Source organism: Seriola dumerili, unplaced genomic scaffold, assembly GCF_002260705.1.
Source record: "Seriola dumerili isolate Sdu_G_001 unplaced genomic scaffold, Sdu_1.0 BDQW01000450.1, whole genome shotgun sequence".
NCBI classification, from domain to species: Eukaryota; Metazoa; Chordata; class Actinopteri; order Carangiformes; family Carangidae; genus Seriola; species Seriola dumerili.
In genome coordinates, this window is record NW_019174705.1 from 649,128 (window position 1) to 675,208 (window position 26,081).

General features: G+C 38.8%; 3 protein-coding genes across 8 annotated transcripts in view; 1 reads left to right on the forward strand and 2 right to left on the reverse strand.

Moving 5' to 3' along the window:
• Nucleotides 1–19,103, reverse strand: part of dym (dymeclin) — a 55,728-nt gene extending 36,625 nt beyond the window's left edge. The window contains exons 1-9 of one of the 5 annotated variants that reach the window (XM_022762827.1): nucleotides 18,904–19,103; nucleotides 16,972–17,178; nucleotides 13,941–13,993; nucleotides 13,545–13,638; nucleotides 12,349–12,485; nucleotides 11,237–11,303; nucleotides 8,015–8,140; nucleotides 6,892–7,031; nucleotides 108–293 (exon numbers count right to left, since the gene is read on the reverse strand). In XM_022762827.1, the coding sequence (XP_022618548.1) occupies nucleotides 108–293; nucleotides 6,892–7,031; nucleotides 8,015–8,140; nucleotides 11,237–11,303; nucleotides 12,349–12,485; nucleotides 13,545–13,638; nucleotides 13,941–13,993; nucleotides 16,972–17,111 (943 nt within the window). In that variant the 5' untranslated portion in view covers nucleotides 17,112–17,178; nucleotides 18,904–19,103. Of the gene's footprint in view, nucleotides 1–107; nucleotides 294–6,891; nucleotides 7,032–8,014; nucleotides 8,141–11,236; nucleotides 11,310–12,348; nucleotides 12,486–13,544; nucleotides 13,639–13,940; nucleotides 13,994–16,971; nucleotides 17,369–18,762; nucleotides 18,847–18,903 lie in introns of those variants that run through there. The other 4 variants (XM_022762823.1, XM_022762825.1, XM_022762826.1 and 1 more) reach the window with 4 other exon arrangements.
• A 670-nt stretch (nucleotides 19,104–19,773) lies between these two features.
• Nucleotides 19,774–22,342, reverse strand: cunh18orf32 (chromosome unknown C18orf32 homolog). Its single transcript, XM_022762862.1, has 3 exons — nucleotides 22,241–22,342; nucleotides 21,578–21,793; nucleotides 19,774–21,210 (listed from the first exon to the last, which is right to left on the reverse strand). Exons 2-3 carry the CDS (start codon nucleotides 21,755–21,757, stop codon nucleotides 21,145–21,147), a joined length of 246 nt encoding a protein of 81 aa, XP_022618583.1. The 5' UTR covers nucleotides 21,758–21,793; nucleotides 22,241–22,342; the 3' UTR covers nucleotides 19,774–21,144.
• A 23-nt stretch (nucleotides 22,343–22,365) lies between these two features.
• rad1 (RAD1 checkpoint DNA exonuclease) lies at nucleotides 22,366–26,025 on the forward strand. 2 transcript variants are annotated; one of them, XM_022762859.1, is made up of 8 exons: nucleotides 22,415–22,445; nucleotides 22,902–23,012; nucleotides 23,147–23,348; nucleotides 23,487–23,595; nucleotides 23,760–23,917; nucleotides 24,179–24,279; nucleotides 24,660–24,758; nucleotides 25,284–26,025. In XM_022762859.1, the coding sequence occupies exons 3-8, from the start codon at nucleotides 23,154–23,156 to the stop codon at nucleotides 25,453–25,455; spliced, it is 834 nt and encodes a 277-aa protein (XP_022618580.1). In that variant the 5' UTR covers nucleotides 22,415–22,445; nucleotides 22,902–23,012; nucleotides 23,147–23,153; the 3' UTR covers nucleotides 25,456–26,025. The 2 variants fall into 2 exon arrangements, with proteins under 2 accessions (XP_022618579.1, XP_022618580.1); XM_022762858.1 differs by lacking the exon at nucleotides 22,902–23,012 and having other exon boundaries at nucleotides 22,366–22,445.
• Nucleotides 26,026–26,081: the final 56 nt, after the last annotated feature.

Genomic DNA, 26,081 nt, shown 5'->3' on the forward strand with positions numbered 1-26,081 from the left:
CATGGGCAGAGGTAAATATCATTAGGATTATTATTACATTTCTTTATTAACCTCAGGTACACGTCATAGACAGTATATGAAAAACTGTGGACCGTAAATGTATCTACCTTGTGTGTTTCTGAAACAAGTAATAGCTTGGCGGTAGGGGTTGGGCCAGCCGGGTCCATCTGTCAGATTGGCAAGGACCAGCAGTAACAGAAGGCTCTGATTAGACAAAGGTAAAGGGTTGTGTTCTTGGTCTATCCCTGCTTTGCTGCCAGCTCCACCCAATGTGAAGACACTCCACAGCCCACCTGGAGATCGGAAAGACAGACAGGTCAACCCACACAGATAAAAATATACACTCAACTACACTTTTGTTCCTTTGCATCATTTATTTATTACTTTTATTTGTGATGATGGTGGGTTCGTGTCATTTCTCTCATTTTGGTCATTTTTCTAGCAATAAATTGGTTATATTAAGCTTTTGTATTTATATTTGTATTCAATTTTTTAGTTCGCTAGAGGAAAATAATCGTCCTCTAACACACCTGTCCCGGTGTTCCCTAGGTTACACTTCAGCAAAGATAGTTTCAAGACTGGTCTGAGATTTCACCTGCAGCTCTCCATTTCAGTACAACAAAGGGGCAATCTTTGGAAAATCCAGTAGTGTGTAGTTGCAGTAGTGTGCTAAATCCAGTAGTGAAGAGCAGAGAGGTTCTGTATGTCAACCTTTTTATAGAAAGCACTAAAAGGTATTCTCACATCTTGCAACGCCTCAATCTTAAAACTGATTTACGCTTCATAGGGAAATGAATGCAAAACAGAATGTGCAGTCAGACTGATGTAATCAGGGCCAAAATGCACAATGGAGTCGTGCATGATCGTTTGCAGCACCTGAAATTTGAAACAACATAGACGGCGCCAGAGAACAAAGAGAAACTGGAACTACTGGCCAACTGGAGCGGACTTCGTTTTTCTTGTTGGGGGATGAGAGGGAGAGAGAGCTGAATTTCCTGCGGAGTAACTGAAGTGCTGGTGCTCTCAGGCGTCATGAGAAGCACGAGAAGCATGAACACCAAGGTACACAGATGACAGCCTCTGGCTCCTCCACGTCTAGCCACACAGAATACATGGACACAAGCTTTAGTGGGAGGCAGGAGGAGTGTGAGTGTGTTGTAGGTCCTCACTGATCCAGCCACTGAATTTGAGAAGTAGCCAAGTAGATTTGTTGCCATCTAGTGGCAAAAGTTGGAGGAGCAGAACAATTCTCTGGCTGCATTTACACGTTCCCTCCTTCATGTAAGAGTAATGTCATAAAAGTCATACTGATCCACCCAACTACGACGCACTAGCATCATCTGTTTATGTGGTTACTGAACCAGAAAAGATTTTAGTCAAGTGAACAAGGACACATTAGTTTAAAACATTAGAGGGGTGACATGCTTCATGTACAAAGACCTCCTACTCTATAGGAAAATTAACTCAAGGAGAAAATGGGAGGTCACATCCCATCGTCTTCTCCCTTTAGCGATGGGAAAGGAAGAAGACAGAACAAAGGAACAGCCTGTGACTGATGAAGATCCTGTGAGATTAAGAGTGGTTAAACTTTTAAAACCATTATGTATGACAAAATAAAGGCTTTTCATGTACTTTTTCTCCGTTCTCTGCCCTAGAGCTTCTTTTAATCAACTTGTGACTGTTTAAAATCTTAGTAACATCCATGATTTATATGTTGGATCGCCTCTAAATTCACTGATGACTAGTAAAAAGTTACTCCAACGCTGAACGTCAGTATAAGTATAACTGTGTACACAATTCCTGTAAAGACAAGAAGGAATTTGTTTATATTTGAATGAAAGGGCATCAACAAATTGCCTTCACAATAAAAAGAAAACCCCAAGAGAGAAATGACATCATGTGCACTGGTCAGTCTGTCTCTCTTGCTCCAAACATGATACTCTTCTTTCCTCCAATTGGCCAGAAAGAGACGTGAGTGTGAGAGAAAACAAGATCTAGAGAGAGAGAGAGAGGGCCAAGTTGTGACGGAGCCCTGTACATCTCATCACTGGCACCACAGTGACTAGCCCAACAGTGTCAGAGGGCCCGGTCTGGCAGCCACATTTCCTGCACTCTCGTGTATACACGCACACACACACACGCACACACTCTCTCTCTCACACACACATTCACAGAGCTCTGTTTTACCTTAGTGGGTGCTGTTTGTTATCCGTCTGGCTCAGTTCCCTCTGCCTGTCTGCCTGCCCACCACATAAACCCAATAATGCTACACTGCTTAGGCTGCTCCGGCCCTGGCCGGCCGCCGAGTGGAAAAAGAGGAGGAGGACATGAAGAGGAGGAAAGGGAAGGGGAAAGTGAGGAAAAGAGAAGGTCACACACGGACACAGTGGCTGGCACGCTGAAATCAGAATCTGGGTTTCAGGACTCGGGGGCAGTGAAAGCATCCTACTGTGAGACAAGCAACACAACTGCAGCCACAAAGTCTTTACTTGAGTACGAGTCTGTATCCACATCAGCAGCCTGTGAAGATGATCTTTTCTTCTCTGAAAACGCTTCATGACCTACGAATCTCTACAGGTCTTCCTAAAATATATACACACACAAACAGATGTTTATGAAAATCGATCAAACAGGTACAAAAACAGCCCAAATTAAGAGTTTCTGCAACAGAACATGAGCTTTTGACTTCTAACTAAGCCTTGGCTTTCGGATAGAAGGCTGTGTTGTCCAAATTACATTGGTCTTACATAATGACCACCACCATCACAGACATTACTGCTGGCACTAAGTCAATTTCTATATTCAAACCAAAATATAACACAGGCTGAAAATCTGGCTCTTCTAAATCCACATCTGCCCCTCGACATGCACTTCACAAGACCCTGACCCCTTAGCAAATATGAATTCACATCATGGGTATTATCAAACACACACAAGCTCTAGTGATGTACATAAATACGTCGCTGTTAGTAGACTGCTGATTGCGGGAATATTATTGGTCAACTTTGCTTAAACAATGCTGCAGTAGTTCTTAATTTCAGTCTGAATTAAGATGGTGTCCCTCAATATTTGAGGAATGTAATTCGCTCCATGCAGCTGCCAAATGTAGCAAGACATTCAATGACTATCAGAAAACAGAAAAACTCTGTAACACAAAGGTTGATTCCTTTGTGATTATACTATACGTCACTAAAATGTTAAGTATAGGCTAAGTTTAACTGGGCCTACTTCAAAATGACATCCAGAACACATAAAATCATTAATATAGCATAATTCTCTTATAACAGAAGCAGAGACTGCCTTTCTCTACTGGTTAATTTTAAACATGACACCTGGGAAAAAAGTCCATCAAGGGTAAAAAAAAACAAGATAAAAGTCCACAGCAATGCTAACACTTCTGTGACTCTGGAAAGACAGTGCTTTGAGCTAAATGCTCACAATAACAATGCTAACATGCTAATGCTAACCAAGTAATGCTTACCATGCTCACCATCTAAGTTTAGCATTAGCATAGATTTGCTAAGTAGCCCAGGACAATGGTAAGATTCATCTTCTGGGGAACGTGAATGTCGGTACAAAATCCAGACAGACCAGGATTGTCAGCAATGCCCTGCAAAGAGATTAAATCTCTGTGTACTAGTTTAAACATTTGCTTTTCCATTTCAGCTGTGCCACCTCTAACATTCACTTTAACATGTCAGGACCTCAGAGGCTTGTGGACACAATAGAGAAGGGAGCTGAGGTGGGAAATGATTCCAGCTGAGAATATACGCTTCAGTTCAGACAGAGATGTGGACGCCTAGTGAACAGAGACAGACAGAATGTGCTACTTACTTATTTACTTGCATAACAGAATGAAATATGACATCAGGGCTTCAGGCCAATGCCTTAGCCAAGCACGCAGATACACACACACGCACGCACGCACGCGCGCACACACACACACACACACAAGTCCACCAAACTCGTGATGATTATCCAAAAATGCACATGGGGAAACATGCTGTACAGACAATAAATAAACACTCTTCTGATAATCTCACAAAAATCTAAATATACATTCTCAAAGCGCTTTTATCCAAACCCAATCCAAAACCCTTCTAACATAAACATATACAACATATGAGAACATTCCAGACTTAGAATGATTTTGTAACAACTATTATAATCATGATAAAAACATATCCCAAAAATCAAACTGCCGCCACTAATATCCAAGTTATAGAAGTTCCCTATGCGAATGGGAAATGTGTGTCTGTAAGAGGAAGGCCTGCTCAACTATTACTGTGTGCATGAGAGTTAAACATTTTCATTAGAGGCAATTTTGTGGGGAGAGGAGAGGAGAGGAGAGGAGAGGAGAGGAGTCCAAAGTCCAAAGTTCTGAGTTGCCAGTCTGGGTGATAATCCCCCTGCAGATGCTCACTCAGACTCAGATAGCAGAGTGTGTAAAAACAAGACAGGAAGAGACATCCTATCTCCCCAGACATTAAAATGGCGACAGAAATCAAGCACTGCTTTGCTTTGCCAACAACCGGTGTTTGGTTCCGGGGAAAATCCAGCCCGTCTGTGAATGTGAATGTGTAGACATGAGTGATTTTAAATGCTACTAACATGAGAACCGGGTATTTCTCAACGAAAATGAAGGAATGTAAAGTAGTACCCTGTCTATTCAGAGCACTGTGTGTGATTTAAAGACTTCAGAGAGTTAGTTTGCAAGTTTAGTTTCCAGATCTACAAATTGTACATTTTTGCTGTTGATTTCTCAACGGAAGAAGACTTTAGATTTTATGGTGTATTTTTCCTACAGCTCTGGGAACCCATTGGTTTCATCCATTTCTGTACGGCCTGAAAATAATTTAAAACAGTTAAGGTAGACTTCATGTATCACAGAACTAATTTTCATACTGAAGAGAAAATGGATGGAAACCAATGGATGCATAATAATTTGGGAGTGATTTGTTGTAAATGAGCTAAAACATGCTCCTTTAAAGTGGTATTCCAGTGATTTTGTTGGGAGACTCACAAGAGATAGGCTGCTCAAAATTAAAGCTGAACTTGGTTGAGATATTCTGACCTTTATTCCCTGGTATGCATCAGGCTCCAAAAATGCTGCGTCCTTTTTGTTAAGATTTTCAGAGACGGCTAAATGCCCAGTTTGTAACACTGGCTTTTCTGCAAGGCTCTCTGCTGAGATAACCCTGATGAAATCAGGAGGATTATTTTTCAGACTTGACAAAGCTGCTCTTTCGCCACCAAGGACATTTAACAATTGTTTCTACAGGCTGAGTAGTATTAACCATGACGGGTAAACTGACCTTTATGTGAAAAACTGGTGGAATTCCCCTTTAACTACCTTAATATTTGCTCATGCTGCAAAGCTCAAGAAATTCACCTCATATTTACTGTTACTACAAAACAACACCCGTGCATACCCGTGAAATGTACTTGTTTGTGTACTCTGTCAATCCCAAATGGCCGTGCACAAATGAGTGCACGAGACAGAGAAAGAAAACAAGTGTTGTTTCTGAGCTCTGAGTATAAGAGAGCTTGTGTCTTTGTTGGTCTGCGTGTGTGTGTATAAGGGAGGCGGCTGCAGACAGACAGGCTCTAGGGGATTACGGAACAGGACAGGGCACCATAACTCATCGGGCCGATCACTGACCACAGACAGACAGGCTGGGTTGAATGCTGATGGCTCACTGATAGGAATCTGCCACCAACAACCGACAAAGAGCATTTATCTGCAGGGGAAACCCAGCCCTATTCTCACACTCAAACAAACATGCATTCAACACACTCACACACTCTCACACACACACACAGAGCATAGTGCCAGTCTAATACACACATACACTGTGTTCTTTCTTGACTCATCACTTTCATCTACGCTGCCATTGGCTGTCAGCATGGCTCACACTTTCATTTCTCAGTTTAAACATATTTCTCACTCTTTGGTTCCAAGGAAAAAGGAAAATAACTCTCACTCTCAATTCTTTTTTTACAGTCTGGCTCTTATTTTTGTAATTCTGATCTCAATCCTATCATTTATGAGAAAAATTTTTACACGACAGCTTAAAAGCACAATATGTAATTTGATGGTTTGGTGACGTTGTGAAGTAGCGTGGGAGTTGTTGTCTTCACCACCATTGCCATCACTGCAATCAGCTTCTCCCAGCTAGTATTCCTTCAGTATCAATTGTTCAAGAAGTTTTTAGTGGGAGCCGAATTATCAACAGGTCTCCTTCTCCCCAAAACAAACGGAACAAGTGATCAAAATCGGTAATAACCCTGACGTTTGCTCAGCTTGGTTCTCGGATAACTTAAGATCCAGACTAAAATCTTTCATGCGATAAAAATATATAGTTAAAAACAACCAAGATCTAAAACATGTATCCTAAAAATGCAGCTTATAGCTGAATAAAAACACATTTTACATATACATTTTACATTTCGACCCTTCTGGCAGACACTCACAATACTGACACATGAACAAAGGGGAACTGATGCAGTTGACAGACAACCAGTTACCTTCATTAAAATTACAGATTTCTATAAGTTTGAAAATAGCTAGAAACATACATTTTTAATGCAAGTACACAACCCAACAAAACGTAAAACGTAGGAGTAGTTATTGTTAGACACTTCAATGTGGAAAACTGACATACCTTTAAAAACACAAATAAAAGCTGGGGATCTGTCTACTTGCACCCCAAGAGCTCAGCAATGAAGTCAGTGAGTAAAATGTTCAGAATTGAAACAAATGATTGCCGAAATTATTATTATCATCATTATCGAGATTGTAAAAAAAAAAAAAAAAAACTGTATTTTCAATTTGCGTCATTGTTGTTGTTTCATTGTGTTTAATTTGTGTGAGGATTTGTGTACTCGTACTTGCCACCCCTGATGCCAGGCCATAAAGCAGGCCCCCCTCTGCTTTCGGCTCAAAGATGTGGGTTGCTGGAGGTGGACACTTCTCCTGCCTGATGAAGTTATAGAGCAGGGTCTTCACCAGTCGACTGGTTAAACACAAACTGGAGAGGCAAAAGGAAAGGCAGGGATGGAATTTAAAAAAAAGCCAACTCCAAACAAGTTTCAATACACTGTTATCAAGAAGATCCTTAGCCCACAGTCCACTCTAAGCTGTAATTGGTTGTGAACAACATCAAACATCACTGTTTTTGGACTCACATACAGCTTTTTGCTTACTTGACAGACCAAATGGTAAAATCATTTTAGATAGACTTCTAATCTGTTTTGCCAACATCAGCTACTTGGAAGCCTTTCTTCAGCTCAGTGGCAATTAATCCAAAGTGCTCTCGTTTGGCTCTTATGATCTGAGAGCCCTACAAGAAAATTACTTCCACCGTCTGCCCACCTCTTTAAACTGCACTACTACACTTCAAAATGCATTCAGTGGTACAGCATTTATCTCCATTTATTCATATTCATGATAACAGTGAAGGTAAATTGGGTTCAAACTGGCTCAAAGTACAGGTCAGCATCAGAAGTTTAGCAACACTTTGCTTCTCCTTTTATTAGCATTCAGTAAGTTATCTTATCACCGCATTTTACTTTTGCATTTTACGTTTGCAGTTTTAAGTTATTGTTATCATTTAAAAACCAGACTCGCCCAGATTCACAGACTACAAGGTCGCAGTGGAGACAAATGTCTTGGTTGGCTAGACTTGATTCTTTTTCTCCTTTTAGTATCAATTGAATGAAACATGAAGACATTGTTTGGAACATGATGATATTGTCTGGAAGCACAGAGCATCTAAAATTATCCGGGCCTGCATCCACAGACAATGGACAACACAGGTACTAGGGCATGGGAGAGTAACTTTCTTATACTTCCATCTTCATACAGACTTGGTTTTTGGGTTAAGGTTAGAGTTAAGATGGGTTGTAGGGAGTAAGTGAGCCATGTAGTTTCAATAGTTACTGTTACCATTTGGTGCATTATATTATTTCAGTGGTGGTCCTCAGTGGACTATGCACTTGTGTGTTTTCCTACCATCTCCCCTTCATGATGTGCTGGTAGATTATTCCATCTCGAAGGATGTCTTTGTGGAAGAGCTGATAGGAGAAGAATACCAGCAGCGTGGTCACTGCTTCAAACAGGATGCTGTAGGTGATGTCACTGCAGGGACAGATAGATTCAAGTAGAGTTAATGAATGAATGAATGAATCATCTCTTATATCACTATTTCATTGTTATCTATGCTATCAGGGGATAATCATGGATAAAAATGCCTACGCTCTAATATCAGAATATCACCTCTTTATGACTTTATTATATTTTGACAAGCAGATTATATGTAGCTGTGTTATCACAGCTATATCTCACCTTTAATGTTGTGTACACTGACATCATATTATAAAAGCGATACTGAGATAATGTGATTACCAAGTGGAAAGTGGCAGTGCTACGTAAGAATATCATTCCAGTGGGCGCCTCAGATGCACCTGGTAGAGCGCGTACCACATGGTCTTAGTCCTGACCTGACCTAAGCGGCCATGGGTTTGAACCATGGCCCTTTGCTGCATGTCATCCCCTCAGTCTCTCTCCCTGACTTTCCTGTCTATCTCAGTCTTCTACAAAAATAAGGCAAAAATGCCCCCCCCCCAAAAAATATATGCATCATTCCAGTGATGCATGTTTGTTTAACTTAAAGATCTCCTTCAGATGTATTTTTAAAAAAGGTCTGCTTGGAAAAATGTTTCTACTACTACTCTTTTCTTTCTTTTTGTTCAGAAAAATCTCATTATAAATTCTTCAAATCACATCTGCTCCTCTTCCTTCCATGAGAAAGTACAGAATATATAATTATTCAAATATTTTCATTTAAAAAGTTTTAACAGCTGGACACAAGATGTCTTCCACTTCACTGAAAAATCTATTCTCAGTGTTTATGACCTGGAGGAATCATCGCACTTATATAAGTTACATACTGGACTACAATGAGTTTCCAAAATAGTTGTGTCAGAAAATCATGCTCTTAAGTATGTATCATACACATATATCATAAAGGTCAGAATATGACTGTGAAAACAGCTTGAACTTCTAATATCAAACTCTGCACTAACAGTGAACGTCAAACATCCGAGTGAAGTAATGATGAGAAAAACATATTTTCGAGTGGGGGAGGGGGACTTTAACTGTTACCTGCTTCCTGGCACATAAACACGTACGCACACAGCTTTCACTGAAGTGACTGAAAGCGTGGGTCAAGAACAATTTCCTTTCGCCTTTAAACACAGAGTGCCAATTATGTCTCTTACTGAAGAATGGCGGTTTACTACACAGATGAACATAAATTAAAGATCAATGGCATCAATGAATAGTGTCAATGTTGCTTAATCTGCTGATTATCTTTGATTAATAATTTAGTTGATAAAATGTCAGATAAAAGTGAAAAATGCCTTTCACAATTTCCCGAAGCCCAGGTTGATCCAAAAACAGTTCAAAAATATTGTGTTTGCAATAACAGAAGCTGACAATAACCTGAAATTATTCCCACTTGAGAGGATGGTGAGTGAGCAGGTGAATCAAGACAATTCATAAATGATTAGAATTGGTGATTCATTTTTCATTTGACTAATCAGTGAATTGACAAATTGTTTCAGCCCTTTTCTGTATCAGCAGAATAATTACCTGTGACAAAGATACAGCTAAATACATAGACATATGTTGCCATGGAAAGTAAATGTCTTTACTATTAATCTGAACTAAACCTTAACTTCAATTTAACCAGTTAATAAGAGCTGCATGTCAAGGCTTGAATAATCTTATAAAAGTAAAAAAAACCCTCATACAGTAGCAAAGTCTTGAAAATAGGCTTAAATTATATTGCCTAGACGTATGCCTAAATCTATGGTATTTCATTTATCTTGCACAATATAAACAATGTTTTTAATTCATTAGAGAAACAGTTTCTCACAGTATGTGTGGAAAAAAAAATAGGGACCAACTGTGATTTGAATATCAACATGCCCTGGGGGAAAAAAAAGTATAAAAAACTACTGACATCTATGTTTCTTGTAAAATTAAATCGCAAAAGGTGCAGAGGCCTGTTAGGGATTTGGGTAATCTATACTAAAAGAATGGTAAGATTCCCATCCAAACCAGGAGCACGTACAGAGGAAATGGGCCGACGGCCACAAAGTGGTGGAGGGAAGAAAAACAGGGAGAGTCTTGAAGCTTGGAACAATGAATAATGTTGGAATGCTGAATGCATTTACACAAGAGCCAGGGTTTGATGTCCGGAGACAACAGAAGAGAAGCAGGGAGGAAACGCGAGAAAGTAGAAGAGATTGGTAGACTAGAAGAGGAGGACGTCAAGAGGGACACAATAAAGACAAGGGAAAAGAGAGGAAAAGTGGAAGATGCTGCGTCAAGGAAATAGCAATTGTCAGTCATGTTTCTGTGAACTTGTCTTGACACTGCAGAGGAGGTTTTCTCTACAGAGACGTACATACTATGTCTTTGTCTCCGTGTCAGACTGAGTGGCAGGCAGTGGATAATTCGCCCATTGATAAGTAAACACGCTGCAATATTCACTCAGACTGTGTTAGCGTGCACACCGTCCCATGAGAGTTAAGGCTGATACAATTTTTCAGACAGAACTGCATCTTCCCTCTTCTCCCACTCATTGGCAATGCTCCTAATCCAACTTTCACTTCAAGCCTTTTCTCTTCCGCTACACAACTGACACTTTATTTCTTTCTTTTAGTCTTATCCCTTCCTTTGTATTTTGCCCGTTGCTCACCATATTGCCAGCTCAGAGTTTCAGCATGAGAGTCTGGCATGTTCCATAATGGATTTCATATTCTCTTGGTTAGTGAAGCGAGGAGCGAATGAGTGAGCAGAGCACGCAAAGGGAAAAGCGCATACAAACTTCTCACAAACTGCTTTTCATTAACTGTTCAGTGACTAACATCCTAGACGCATTAACAATGAACAAACATGAGTAAAAACAAGGGACTCAAACAAAAAAGATGGGCTGAGAAACTGCACGAACTTGATGTTTTCAATTATGTATTGTGCTCAGAGAATAATGTCAAACAAGGGAACAAGTAGCACTGAGATGTTATTAAATCACTGTGTGGACAGTGTGAACAGCCTGATCATGTAAATGTCTTGTCAGTGTTGCATCAGACTTGGTCACGACACTCATGCAGCATATATATATATATATGTATATATATATATAAATAAACTAAGAAGGATACTTACAGCAGGGGCACTTCAACGATCAGGTGAACAAGGTTGGACAACAGCTCCTCAAGGAGGTCCTCGCTACCTGTTTCTTCACAAGGGGGTGAGGGAGTTATTATATGAGATGTATGTGGCAGCTCCCTGTTTATCTCTATCCTTCCCATCAGCCCCCATTTCATGCTCACTGAACAGATGAAGGGCAATAAGAGAAACTGGCTAACTGGGATTACATGGTTTCTGAAACTGTACTCAATGCTTGTTAAGATGTTTTGAGACTTGCAGATACCCTGGATTTTCTTCTCCTTACCACTTTCAGCAAGGTGTAACAAGCTTTGTGTCATTTTGCAGGTAAATCACAGAAACATATGTTTATGTTGCAAAATGAGCAAACAACTTTGTGTCTTTGTGAAAATGTCACACTTCACATGTGCAAGTGAAGACTGGTAACAGGAATAAAACAAAGAAACAGCCATGGCAGAATGATAAACATGAAGAGGCTGAAAATCTTTATAATTTTTTTCCCCACTTTCTTTTTGATGGTGTTTTCAATGTCTCTGTAAGTGAGCACCAAAAAAAAGAAAAGTTATGTTATTTACATTTGTCAAGGTCATCAAGAGGGCACACATTTGCAGAGTGTTTATTTAGGGACTCAGCGCAGAAAGGCCTAAAGTTTGAGGCCAAAAAATGATGTTCAGTAAGTGGATGCAGATTTAGACTTTTATTAACGGAGTCTCTCTGAGACAGCTGATCCAGGTCAGTAGCCAGGGGTATTTTTGCTCAATTAAAAAGTCAATTTCTTATCTCTCTTTAGGTATGAAGAGAAGTGTTACACATTTGACCCTTGTGAGTACATTTTAATAACTCACACCTTATGAGTCTGATGGGAGTCAAATACTTATTTTTATGTTCACAAGATTTCTCAGCAGATGTTGTGGATTTTGTTCAAAGTGTAGAGACACTCCTTAGAGCACTGCCTTAGAAATACCATGACCTAGATGACTGAGCACCTTCACAGACATGCTCTCCATCTGTTCAAAACAAGAGAAGATTTCTTTATGCAATGTGTGGCCCCATTTCAGTCTCCCTGTGACACACCTTCCTTTTCCAAATCAATCTGTGATGGAGCTCACCTCCACAGGAGCCTGGTGCCCTCTCCTGGTAGGAGAACTGCAGGTGCAGCTCTTCTTCGCTCATCTCCCTGATGAACACCTTGAGCAGGCAGCGAATCATGAACAGTGCGTTGTGGGCCTGCCAGATAAACAGCTGACTGCAGAGGAGAAACAAAACAAGAACATCACATTCAAGGTCAAACATGGAACTGTGACACAAATAAATGCTATGAAAAAGGGGCATTCTGCAAGATGAGCAGAGCTGGCTACATGATATTCACTTATGCCCTTTCTTTCGAAGGAAAACTTGGCTGACAATGTATGTTCTTTTGTAATATGTTGGTTCAAATGTAAACTGCTACACATATTCATATTCAAGAGTTGCTCATACTTTGGCAAGAAGAGACTGAAATTATGCCCTTGTGATTTTTACCTAATGAAACAGCAAACTGGCCTGAGGGGAGAAAGGAAATTGTTAATCTTCTCATGCCAATTAGTAAACCATCAGGATATCACACTGTAACCAGTGGAGTGTATTTGAATGAGAATCAAAAACACATTAGTTCAGGGAAGATTGTACTACAGCAAGCAACAGTGAACTTCTCCATTATAATACTACACAAGTTGCTGTTTATTCACATAGGACAAAGATAAAATCAGGACAAAGTTGTTGAGAAAGAAATGTAGAAGAAAAAAAAAGAAATGATTGGAACCATCTAGAGCAAGCTGTAATGTTTCATAACCACTAAACACCAACACGGGGGAGTCTAATCATTTCCACAAATTGACAATTTGCAAAATTTGCACATGGCAATTATGTTGCATTATGTTACACACAGAAAATGTAGGTTTGATTCTGGGACAAAACCTGTTATGAAACATGAGGGAAAAAAAGGAGTGGATGGGGAACAATAACTCCAACCTGTAATGATGTTCACTACAGACTGAAGAGTTCCCTCCAGAAGTATTTGGTAACGTGGGCAGGGTCAATCCATGGAAATGGAGTTTGGCAGCAAGAGCAGAATAATGCCACATGTGTTGATGGTTATACCTCAGCAGTTTTCTCATGGGAAACTACAACCACTTCAGTGTTTCTCTGCTTTAGAAAAATAGGGATTCCCTGCCTGCCTGTGATCAAACAATAACTGCCCTGCACAGGGTCTATCATTACCCACAGTCATCTGAATTCATTCTCTTCTGAAGGTTCCCATACTTACTCTTGGCATTCTGTGGAGATTTTCAGTTCTTTGGTTCTTCCCAGGAAAATTCTCACAAGAGCGCCAAAGTTCCCCGATCTGGGATTGTTTTCAACTTGGAAAAGAAAACAGGAGGAAAGAACTAATCAAGCGCATTACGTGAGCTACAGAAACCTCATAATTTGATAGTTTGACATCAAAACAACTACATTTAAACTCCAGAGAAGCTGACATTCACTGGGACAAATCGACTAAGGTATTGATCAGTAAAAAAAAACAAAAACAAACAACACATACAGACACAAACACACACACACACAAACACACACACACACACACACACACACACACACACACACACACACACACACACACACACACACACACACACACACACACATATTACAGGCAACATACTAAGGATCTTGGCCAAGGGGATGACGGCCTCTTCCAGCAACTTTGAGTCTCCACTGTTGACAAGAAAAACAAAAAGACAGGTAAAAAAAAAGGAGAACATACTTCAAAAATATGTTATGCTAGTAAAAATGGATCAGAGGAGCTGGTTGCTTGTATCAACTGCCCTCTGCTGTCATGCTACAAAACTGCAGTCTAATCAAACAATAATGGCACCCAAATTGCTGGTTATTTGCAAGTGTCACAGGTCAGCAGGGACAAGTCATGCAAATGCCTCTAAAAGTCAGAATGAGATGACTTTTGCTAGTGACACATGCTAGTGTGTACTGCACAACTGTACAGTACTTTTTTTCAAATATTTTTAATGGAGCATTAGATGTGTTAGAGACATTCATGGCTAAAACAAACTAATAACATCTATACATTTTCATTAGAGTTTGATCTGTTTCCTTTCGGGTGGAAAGCTCTGTCAAGTGCAGTAGGCTACAGGGAATGCCTCTCATTTTTGATAGTAAGACACATTAATCTCTCCCGATCGGCATTACTATTATCACTTTTTTATAAAAACATTAAAAACTTTTTTATAACTTCCAATGAGCTAAAATTAGCAGGACCAGCTGGGTCACATTAAGACCCTTAAATGAATAGTTTGACATTAGGGGAAATATACTTATTCGCTTTCTTGCCAAGAGTTACATGAGAACCTTGATAGCACTCTCATAAATAGCTGGTTAGCTCAGCCTAACACACAAACTGAAAACAGGGAAACAGCTGCCTGGCTCTGACCAGTGACACAATGTTTGACGGGGGTTATGCACTGGACTATTTCTTGACCGGGAGCAATAACTTGCTGGAGTCTGCAATGGTTGTCCGCTAACTGCCCTGACCAAGACTTAGTCAGATAAACTTGTAAGCATTGGAAGTTTGGTTGCCCTTGGATGGAGCCAGGCAAGCCACCCCCCCCCCCATTTCCAGTCTTTATGCTAAGCTAAGTTAACCCGCTGCTGGCTCAGCTACATATCTACCATACAGACATTAGAGGGGGTATCTTCTCATTTAATTCTCAGTATGACAGCAAATAAGTGTATTTCCCAAAATGTTGATAATATAATGTTACCTCGCCAAGGCACAGGGACAGACAACTATTACAGAACAGCTGGACGGAGATCGGACGGAAACTGTAATTTTTGACTCAGAGTGGTACTCTCTAGTAGTAGTTTAACATCCATCCCAACGTAAAGGACACATGGGAGTATGTGATCAGTGACGGTTATAATGTTTAAAACGTATGCATCTATTTTCATACATAACGGAAGCATAAATGAGCCTTGACACTTTATTCAAAAGTTAATGTTTCCATTTAACATGAACAGATTCTCTATTGGAAGAGCTCCTCCACTTCCCTGTAGTTCCTGAGCAGCCAGGAAACCAGGGTGGCTCAGAAGTTGAATCAATTTAATTTAATTAATTTCATTCAATGTAATTTAATTGAGTTGACTCAATTTAGTTTAATTAATTTCACGCAACCTAATTAAATTTAAATGTTACATTAATAATAATTCATTAATAATAATACCAATAATTTAATAATTATTTGATTTTAATTTATATTTTATTTTTATTTGATTTCAATTATTGTTATTATTACAACAACAATAGTTTAATAATTATCTTATTTTAATTCAATTAGATTTACTCAATTAAATTGTATTAAGTGTATTTTAAAAGGATCAAACAGTGTCAGAGAAACACTGATTTTGAAGGGTGGAACTGCTTTTCAACACCCGATAAAAACCTCCTGTACAAATAGCACTGAAGAACAACTCCCATGATCCCTTTATGGGAAGGAGCCAAGGTTTGTTCAAAAAGTCACTAGATGTTTTGCTCTCTGTTTCATGAAAACAACGTCACCAAAGAGTCAGAAAAATCACTAAATCTAAAGTCAAAGTTGTTTGACACTGGAAAGGCAAAGCAGCAGATCCATCGAATATAGAAATATTATCACTCATTCAGTCAGTCAGTCAGGGACATTCCAGATTATAGGGCTGGCCTTGCTGTTGCAGTCCAGCCAAACACATGCAGCGTTTAGAAAGTAAATAATTCCTTAATTGGTCACCTTTCTTTAACCGTTTGGTTTAATAATTATTCATCAGCCACACTGATACATAAAGTATAAAGTATATTCCTTACTTCTTCCTCCTAGAGCTGAAACAATTGGTCGATTCATTGATTAAGGCATTCACAGAAAATTTATTGGCGACTAGATTGTTGAGTTGTTCAAAAATGCTATAAATTCTCTATGGACTGATGGTCAAAGACATGTAATATGAATACATCAACTGAAAGATGAGAAGGTTGGTGTGTAAGTGCAAACAACTTTACAGAGGTGAATGATTGACAATCTCTTTCGAGATGAATATGTAACATTTCCTCTCAACACTCTTAACAAAGGAACTAAATGTTAACTAGTCGATCCATTCTCAGCCAGTCAAGACAATAACCCTGTTAGATCATTAATCAGATGAGCTCTGAGAACATCCTGTCTAGTGTCCACACATAAATGTTGGATCCAGCTTGGAAATGTTGCAGGACTTTCTAAATGGAAAGGTTGTGTGTCTGTGGCTATAGCATACTATCACTCTTGAGTAGATGTTTGTTTTACACACATCAACTACACAACATTGAAGGGAAGAAACACCTCAAGGGGATATCTTTCCCACCACGGCCCCTATGGACCACAGATAAACTCCTAAAACTAATGATCATTATTTAAAGTTGGATTCCACAAAATCAGAAAACCAACAAATCAATTGTATAACTAAATTAATAAATCAACTGATTGAAATAAGTAAAGCTGCAACAATTGTGACCCCACTAATTGCTAACTGCTCTTCAGCTGGACCCTCTCTGCAGTTCCTTTGCTGTAGGCACAAGGATGGCAAATAGTGGGGCAGTCTGAGAGTATTGTACTGCAACATTCTGGCAAATAATCTGACAAATATCTAACTTAATTTTTCCACATGTGTTTGTTTACCTGCAGGTGGGACTGATGAAGGTGAAGGAGATGAGCTGGTTCCAGAAAGGGTCATTCTCCGATATGGACTCTGTGCCCACCAGGGCCTTGAGGCTTGGATTATCAGACAGGTCACTGACCTGGCTGGTGTTGGCTCCCATCTCGACTGGCTCCACTCAGCCAGACTCACCACTCTTCACTGCTTTTTCACCAGGCATATGCCAAATCCTGGAGCAGAGGAAAGGCTTTGATTTTTGGTGCCATCACACATAATGAACATCTATGCGATAAACTATGTATGTCTAATAAATAAGCTATTACGTTTCTCTGTCTGCACTCAAATTCAAATATACGTAGTAGGACATGCCCTGGTAGCCAAGGGGTTTCAGGCACTGATGAAATAATCACAGCCTCCTTTGTTCGAGTCTGGTCGGGGAGGGACCTTTATTTGTTGCATGTCATTCCCCCATTTCTCTTCCCTCATTTCCTGTTTGTCTGTACTATCTGCTCTCTGATAAATGCATAAATCATTCCCCCACCAAATAAATGTTGGAATGCTGGGAAGTAATTTACATACCTTAATCTTATTTTTCTTTCATTTCAGATGTCCAGATTAATTATTAAGATATTCACACAAACACATAGCACATCTGCCAATTGTTGCTTTCACAAACAATGTAAATACATGCACTAAAAATACCCAAGCCAATTTGATAACTACACTTCAACCATTATTGTCTTACAAGATTTTTCATTTACCAGGTACACTGAGTTTGACTTCTCGCTTAAATACAGGTACTAAATACAGGTAAACTTCACCTCTGAGTTTCTTACAATACAAGAAGCCATGCTACCACTGGACCTTATAACATGGATCTCTCCCCATCCTTGTGCACTCAGTTAGGCTGTTTATTCGGTACCCCTAGCAACAACTAATGCAGTCTAATATTTTAGCTTTACAATAAATCCTACTTTCATGAAGGTTATAATGTTCTTTTTTTTTTTTTTTTTTTTAAACTGTTTCGGAGGTGTTGTTTCAACCTTAGGTTCAATTTTGAGGAAGTAATTTGCGGTGCTATTGAACTGTATTGTGTAATACTAATGAGTGTTTGAAATATTTTGTCCACCCTACTCATATCAGTATGGGTAGGTGAAATAAAAATAGATAGATAGAAAGACATACTACATACTACTACAAACATACTAGCATAAGTTTTAGTTAGGCATAACCAATAAACTGCCAATTCAGTGAATGGTTTCAGCAATTATATAAGAGCAAACAAAGTCTGTCTTCATTAATTCCAATACATTCATTCATGAGAGAGGCCAACTTCACAACAGGATGACACATAAGGAACCAGGACTTGAGTTTTGTTTTCTTAAAATGACACACCTTTGGTATACAGGTGTAGCCTGTGAGACAACATTTGCTAAAGTGAACTGGAACACATTAGAAACACGTAGACGTAGAGTTAAACCACAGAGGAGGATAGTTTCTGCCTCTCGTGTATTATATGATTATAACAATATTGATAATGGTTATACATGAAAGGCAGAAACCTGAGCTATGAAGGGGTTACACTGTACATGCCATATGCAAAAACATGCTATTTTCTTATCATTTTCTTATTTTCTTTGGCGAATAGACCTTGCCAGACCAAACTTAAGTTGCCAGTGTGCTATCTCATTTGTCTTTAGCTGTATTTGCCGCTTCAGTCAACCAACTTGCATGACGTTAGCTAGCTCATCCTGTTCGAGTGCAGGAAATACTCTGTGCCCCGGCTATTTTGACAGTCAAGTCGGTATACTCACAGTCTGATATCAGCATGAAATAATAGCTACGTAAATGGAAGATTGAGATGCGTGTCCAGACAACCCGTGGTTAATAAGTCCCTGTCCACAAAGCAGCTAACGTTCAATGCTTGTTTGCAATCAGCTGACCGCTCGGCTTACCTGTCATAAATGCTTCTCGCAGTTTCCGTTGCTCTCTCGGCTCTCAGGACTGTTAAGAGGCGACTGTTTTTTTTACATCAATTAGCAGCTTTGTCCAGTTTGTTTATTGAGCGTAACTCACCAAGGCAAATACTTGAAATTGTGTGAAATTTGAGGCTGTTAAGTTAACTCTACATACTCCTTTCCTCCATGTTTTCCACGTCGCCAGCCATTGCGTAATGACGTATTTACGTCCGCGACGTTGCAGATAGAAATAGGGCTAATAGATTCTAAGCGCCTACTCTAGATGATCTAGATCTAAACTTTAATATTCTATCTATACTTAGAAGTTCTATCTTAAAACTCCTAGAAGTCATTACAAATATTCTGCTACCGCCCTCAGGATGTACTCATTTTATTTTTCACAGAGCCTGCTATTTATACTATAAATTTATACTGTCTGAATATCATCAATATGAACATCTATGCACGTTTAAAATGATCAGTCTGCAAACTAGTTGCGATGGAGGCATTTGTCAGAATGGAAGTCAATATATTTTCCTTTATCTATTAATTAAACTCTAACTTTAACTTAGCAAAACGATTCCATAGGGAGTGAATACACTCAAGAATACACGTTCACATTGTATAAATTCGTGATAATAAAAAAGTGAAAAGAATAATTAATTTGGGAAGCTTCTGAAACCCATTTAAAGGAGATTGATAAATTAATTTATGCAGGCAAGGTAAATTTATTTCTACAGTATTTAAACAAGGCAATTCAGATAGATACACATTAGACATAAAGAAACACAAGGTGATATAAAAAAGATTAACATAAATATTTATTTTATATTTATCAAAAATTTAATAAAATTGATAAAAACAGGAGAATAAAAGTGATGGTACAGCTTCAGTATAGTCCAAGATATGAATGAATAATCCCATGTTTAATTCACTAAAGAGCAGTGGCAAACAAAACACCTCTATTCCAAAGAACAGAGACCTCGAGTTTGTCTGTGGTGGATAAAAACTGAATTCTTTCTGACAGTTAGCAGATGTCCCAGGTTATTTAAGACGCCTGGACAGTACATAACACAGCAGCAGGTCAGAGATGTATTGTGGCCCTAAATCATTCAGTGCTTTATAAACTAATATTAGTGTAAAGATCTGAAAACTTTTGTCTTGGTCTTAGTGAGGACTCTGGTCTTCCAACATTAGCGACAGAGGCTGGGCACTGACTTTTAATCATTTGGTAAAAAATAATTTAAGCTCTAGATATAATGTTCAGTAATCATGTGGACATATAAACCAAAACCATTAGTTAAAAGAGAGACCTCCCATATTCCAAATCAATCCTTGCAATATCTTACAAATACAGGTGTAAACAGAGATGTCACCTTTGCAGAAACGGCAGTTGAAGCCTTTATTGATGATTACTTAAGATTATAGGTGACTAATGCGAAACCCATTACCCTTTATTGAAGACTTACTAGCATTCATAACTATAGACTTGATGAAGGGCTGGCAAAGCGTCGTGCTGAAGGGGCATTTTCCATTACCTGGCAACCTAAAAGTGCTTATTGTCTTGTAACTGACCTGTAACACATTAGTAACCTATCTATTAACCATTAAAAAAGTAATTAATAACAGCTTAAAAAAATTCTTTATAAGTGCTGCCTTATCAGAAAGAGGTACAATAAATTCTACACTAATGTCAAATATATTTCAGTAGGAAATGGTTAAAACAGATTTTCAGCAAAGATGTGAGAATCATTTTGTTGTTACAGCAGCAAACAAGCTTTACAGAGACATAATATTTATATCAAATTTATATTGTTTAGAATGTCATTAAATACAAACAAAATTGAGTTGTTAGTGACTACACAATGTGAAAATGAGCGAGCTGGTTGAGGTGGAAGCACAGCGTGTATGGCAGTAATAAATGAGCATCTTTTTTTTATTTGAAGGTTCTGTTTTATTCAGTTATTAAACTGCAAGTTTGACTTAGAAAAACTATTTCATTAAGACTGAATATCCAATAAAGTAAATGCATATATCGACATGATTAACAGGGAAAACGTAACAATAACCAATTCATTAAATTTACTGAATGAAAAAATTAAAAATTCACACACAATTTTGGAAGGTTGTAAAAACCACTCCATTCAAAGAGAACTGATAAGTTATTTCATAGTTTATCTATATTATATTAATGGAATATTTACACAGTTTTATAAGCATTATAAACATTTAAAGCTGTCAGTCTGTCTTCTTATCTGCTGCTATAGTAGATCCATTGGCAGTGGCCTCACCATTGCTTTCCGGCTGAAACATATAAGAAAGAAAATTGTAGAAATATTGATTTTGAAGAATTTATCTGAAATCCTTGCACTAGCCAAGGGCTGAAATTAATATAACAATATTAATAAGACTATTGGTATGATAGTGATATTCAGTATGTCATGGTATCACAAATGCATGCAAGATCATATATAAAATACTTAAAAGGATTCCAGAGTTATGTATTACATAAGACCACACCATCCATTTGAATAAAACAAAAAGTTCAAGTTCAAAGTTCTTACAGTTATTCAAAATACAATGGTAAATTATCACCCAGCACTTCACAAATAAGTAAACAAAGTGAAAAAAATTAATTATTAGAATATCATGGTAAAAATAATTATTTTACCTTGTGAGTCCCATTACTCTTTTCACTAACTTTTTGGTCACTTGTGCCAGTCTCCTGGACTGCTTTTTTGGTCCAGAATGTATTAATAATTGGTGAAATGAAGGGATATAGGATAGGCTCCAGGAACCTCTTGTAGACCCACAATAGGACAGGAATCACAATACAGGGAATGCACACCATGACTGTGGCTGAGGTAAGCCGTCCGAAGTGAAGAACCTGTAACAAAGAAAATATACATATTTTTATTTATTTATTTATTTTTAATGAACAAGGTAGCCATTTAATTGATCAGGAATGCAACTCATTCTTGTTTTCATTATGGAGTAATCTGCTAATTATTTGCTAGGTTAATAGACTGATTGTTTTGCCCAAAATGATGCTTGTCCTGTCCAACTAATATCCCGAACCTGAAAATTATTAAAACAGAAGAGCTGTTGTGTTTTCAGCTGTCCTCGGTAACCGACGTCTGAGACTATTTCGTAAGCTGTCAACATGTAACTGACTGGAGAAATACACTTTGCCAGCGTCGTCACGCTGCTAGCTAAGGCTAGCTTCCTGCTGTCTCTCGATGGTTAACACAACTACTGTGAAGATTTGTAATAAAGCTCCAGGCTAGACAACATTTTACTACCCAAAGGACTTTAAATGAGTAACAATCCTCACCTCTGTGGATCACAAAACACCAATGCTGTCACTTTGTGTCGGTGTAGACAGGATTTCTCTCATGTGTTTTGGACTCCGCTGAGAAATCTCTCGAATGTGATCACACATGCGCAAAGCCGTATTTCCGTAGAAGAGGAGAGAGGCGGAAGTAACCGAGGCGCCTTTCTTCAAAACACAACTGTGTGGGTCGCTGAACTACAACTTTGTAAGTGACTCGCACATAAGCACAGCTGGACACTAGCATTGTTTTTTAATCTCTTATTCACCGAAGACGCTAGATAGTACAGATCATAACACTGAAATTAGCGGCAGTTGGCTATTTGCATTCTTTTTAACTGTACGTGATCTGCTGTAGCATGTAGCCCAGCTAGAAATAGATCGCAGACAGTAAAATGACAGTTTAGTGCGTTTGTTGTACAATTTACATTAATCATTTTTCTGTGAAGCGTTTAATCTTCAGTTAAATAATATTATATGTAATATTAATATATGAATATATGCTGCCCGAGAGGCTGAAGTCAGCTAAAAGTTTTAAGGCCACTTTCAGGTTTCACAAATCTCAGATTTGACAAGTCTAACTACAGTGGTTTTTTGAGTGAGACCGGGTCTGGTGTGGTCTCCTGGGGAACGAAACAGTGAAATCGCAATTCTTTGTTTTCAGAACTACATTATAAGCAGTATCCAAATTTGACAGGTTCAGATGAAGTGGTTATTGATCTAGACCTGACCTGATATGGTCTAGATGGGAAACCTTGCATTTTCTACTACATAGGTATGATGCTTAAATATCAAAATGGTATCCAAGTTGTAATAAAGAGACATATCTGTTAACTATCTGCTCTATACATTTTTACCCTGCTGAACTTGTGCTATCCAAACCATTCTTGCTGTGTGTCTCCATTTCAGTGCTACAATGCCTCTGTCCACCCAGTCTCAGGCTGACGATGAACAATACGTTTTAGTTGCCAGTTTGGACCATGCTCGCAACCTCTCCAACATACTGAAAGCAATCGCCTTCAAAGACCATGCCATCTTCAGCGCCACACCCAATGGCCTGAAGGTCACTGTGGAGGACTCCAAGTGTCTGCAAGCCAATGCATTCATCCAGGTGTGTTTGATTTGCATTTGTAATAAACTTTAATAATGTTCATGGTGCGCAGACAGGGTTCTGGTTTGTCCAAACTGCACCGTTGTGTTAGAGGTATCTCATTGTGATATTATAAATAGCAAACTCTGTTTATTCCAGGCTGAGATCTTCCAAGAGTTCACCATAAAGGAAGATTTGGTTGGTTTTCAGGTCAACCTCACTGTTCTGTTGGACTGCCTAAATATTTTTGGAGGAAGCACAGCACCAGGTAAAGATAAAGGAAACCTGGCTGTAAAGTGGGCAAAAAATTAGAGACATAATTCTATTTTAACTGTTGACTAAATTTGTTAATTTTCTTTATCCATAGTCGGATTTATACCCTTCTCAGACCTGACTCAACATTTTCATTATCTTCCTGATCTGACGTTGCAGGGGTGTCAACGGCCTTGCGCATGTGCTACAAGGGGTACGGTTACCCTCTGACCTTGTTCCTGGAGGAGGGTGGCGTGGTGACTGTTTGCAAGATCAACACACAAGAACCTGAAGAGCCAGTTGACTTTGAATTCTGCAGCACCAACGTCACAAACAAGGTGAACTTTATCTGTTTCATATGATGAAACTGGAATACTATACATCTTCATAAATGTGCTTAGATTTACAAAAACAAGCCAATATTAACCCATTCCTTTAGATGCTATATATGAACAACAATACGCATTTCTGTTTATTGCAATAATTGACTTAACTTTACAGATCCATTAGGAATATATTAGACAGTATCAGCAGGTGAAAACAGTCATTGGATACATGGAATTGATGACTACTCATGTATCTCTGGATCTTTTTCAAAGGTGATCCTGCAGTCAGAGAGTCTGAAAGAACCCTTCTCTGAACTGGATATGACCAGCGAGGTGCTACAGATCACCATGTCCCCTAGCCAGCCATACTTTAGGTGTGTTGTCAAAAGTATTCAAACAGAGAAAAAAATATTTAGTCTACATCAGCTATGCTCTTTTACATCAAGTAAATATTTCAAGAGGGATACAACTACTACACCTAGTTCTATAGTTATAAGATTGCTAGTCTATTATTGGTCTGATTAATCTATACAGTGTGTGAGGTTCACATATTACTACACTGATACTACCACTGCTGTTTAATCTATTTCTTTCTGAAGCAACGTTACATATTGTTTAACCTTTTGTCAGTAATTAAAGTAACTACTTAGTGTTATAAGGAAGAAAACTTGCATAAAGCCTTTTTCATTTGATCATGTTGACTCTGAAATGAATTTTCAACTAACTTTTTCTTTGATTTTATTCTTCTTTCCAGGTTATCCACGTTTGGGAACTCTGGAAATGCTCATTATGATTATCCCAAAGACTCAGACATGATGGAGCTGTTTCGGTGCACCAAGACACAAACCAACAGGTAAGCACAGTCACAAACAGCACAATAAGACTACAGAGAAATACATTATGCTGTTATGACCGCAAACTGGACTTCAGTCTTGGGATGGGATTGGGATGACTGCTGAGATCATGCTATTCATAAATAATTATATATAAATTGGATTAAATTAAACATGCGTTAACCCTGTGGATGACCTTCAACTTTTGATTTCTCTCTTTAGCTTTCAAATCACTGCACACAATAGTTCAACCCCACAGGTGTTTTCACTTAATTTGCCTGATTAGACCTCTCCTCAGGACTGTGTGGGTGTGTGTACACTGTAATACCACAGCATAGCTCCACCCAGCCTAAGCAGAGGTCTAATCAACCAGAATGAGTGACACCTGTGTCGGCGTGTAGGGCCTTGTTAAAATATCTATAAAAAATGCCTGTTTAGTTGCTTTAGTGTTACAGTTGCATTACATGTATTATCACTCACTGAGTACTATCCCCTATCATTATACCTCCATATTCTGTGCCGTCCCCTCTGTTGACTGCTGACAGGTACAAGATGTCCCTGCTGAAGCCATCCACCAAAGCCCTGGCATTGTCCTGTAAAGTCTCTGTGAGGACAGACAGCAGGGGCTTCCTCTCTCTGCAGTACCTGGTCAGGAACGACGATGGACAGATCTGCTTTGTAGAATATTATTGTTGTCCTGACGAGGAGGTGGAGTGATTACAGTGCATTCATTAAATTCCCCTTTACATACGCACCTTAACTTCAGGAGTGGCCAGTAGCTTTGACTGAGTGCAAGGATGAGAGGACAAAGTCTGCCAGAGGAGGCAGTACAGTCAGTGCAGTGCACACAGGAAAAAAATACAGGACTTATAGTGGGCATAATGGATAATGGACATAGCGAGAAAGGTTGTTTTAAAAAAAGAACTGGTTCCTCATTTTCCAAATACTCACATTTGAGTGGACCATTGCCTCTGGACTTATGGAAAGATAATGTCACCTACCTGGTCTTGTATACCTGTGTGTAGTCTGACCACTATCATACTGAGTTCATGATTTCATAGATTTGGAAAATTATTTGTATGTAGTTACTGTATGTTGTTTGTTACTATGGAGACCTAGCTATTTTGAGTCCAAAGCCCCTCAACATAAGAACACTGCCTGTAAGTGATGAGTCTGCATGGCTTGTAGTCCAGGATTTGTCTGCATACAGAACATATCTCATATCATCTTTCTGGAGCAGATATGGCACACTGGCACTATTTTCTCCTGGTGTGTGAGCTCTGCACATGTATCGCCACTTGGTTATAATGCGTCCCTGATGATGTTGTGTACGTTTACAGCTT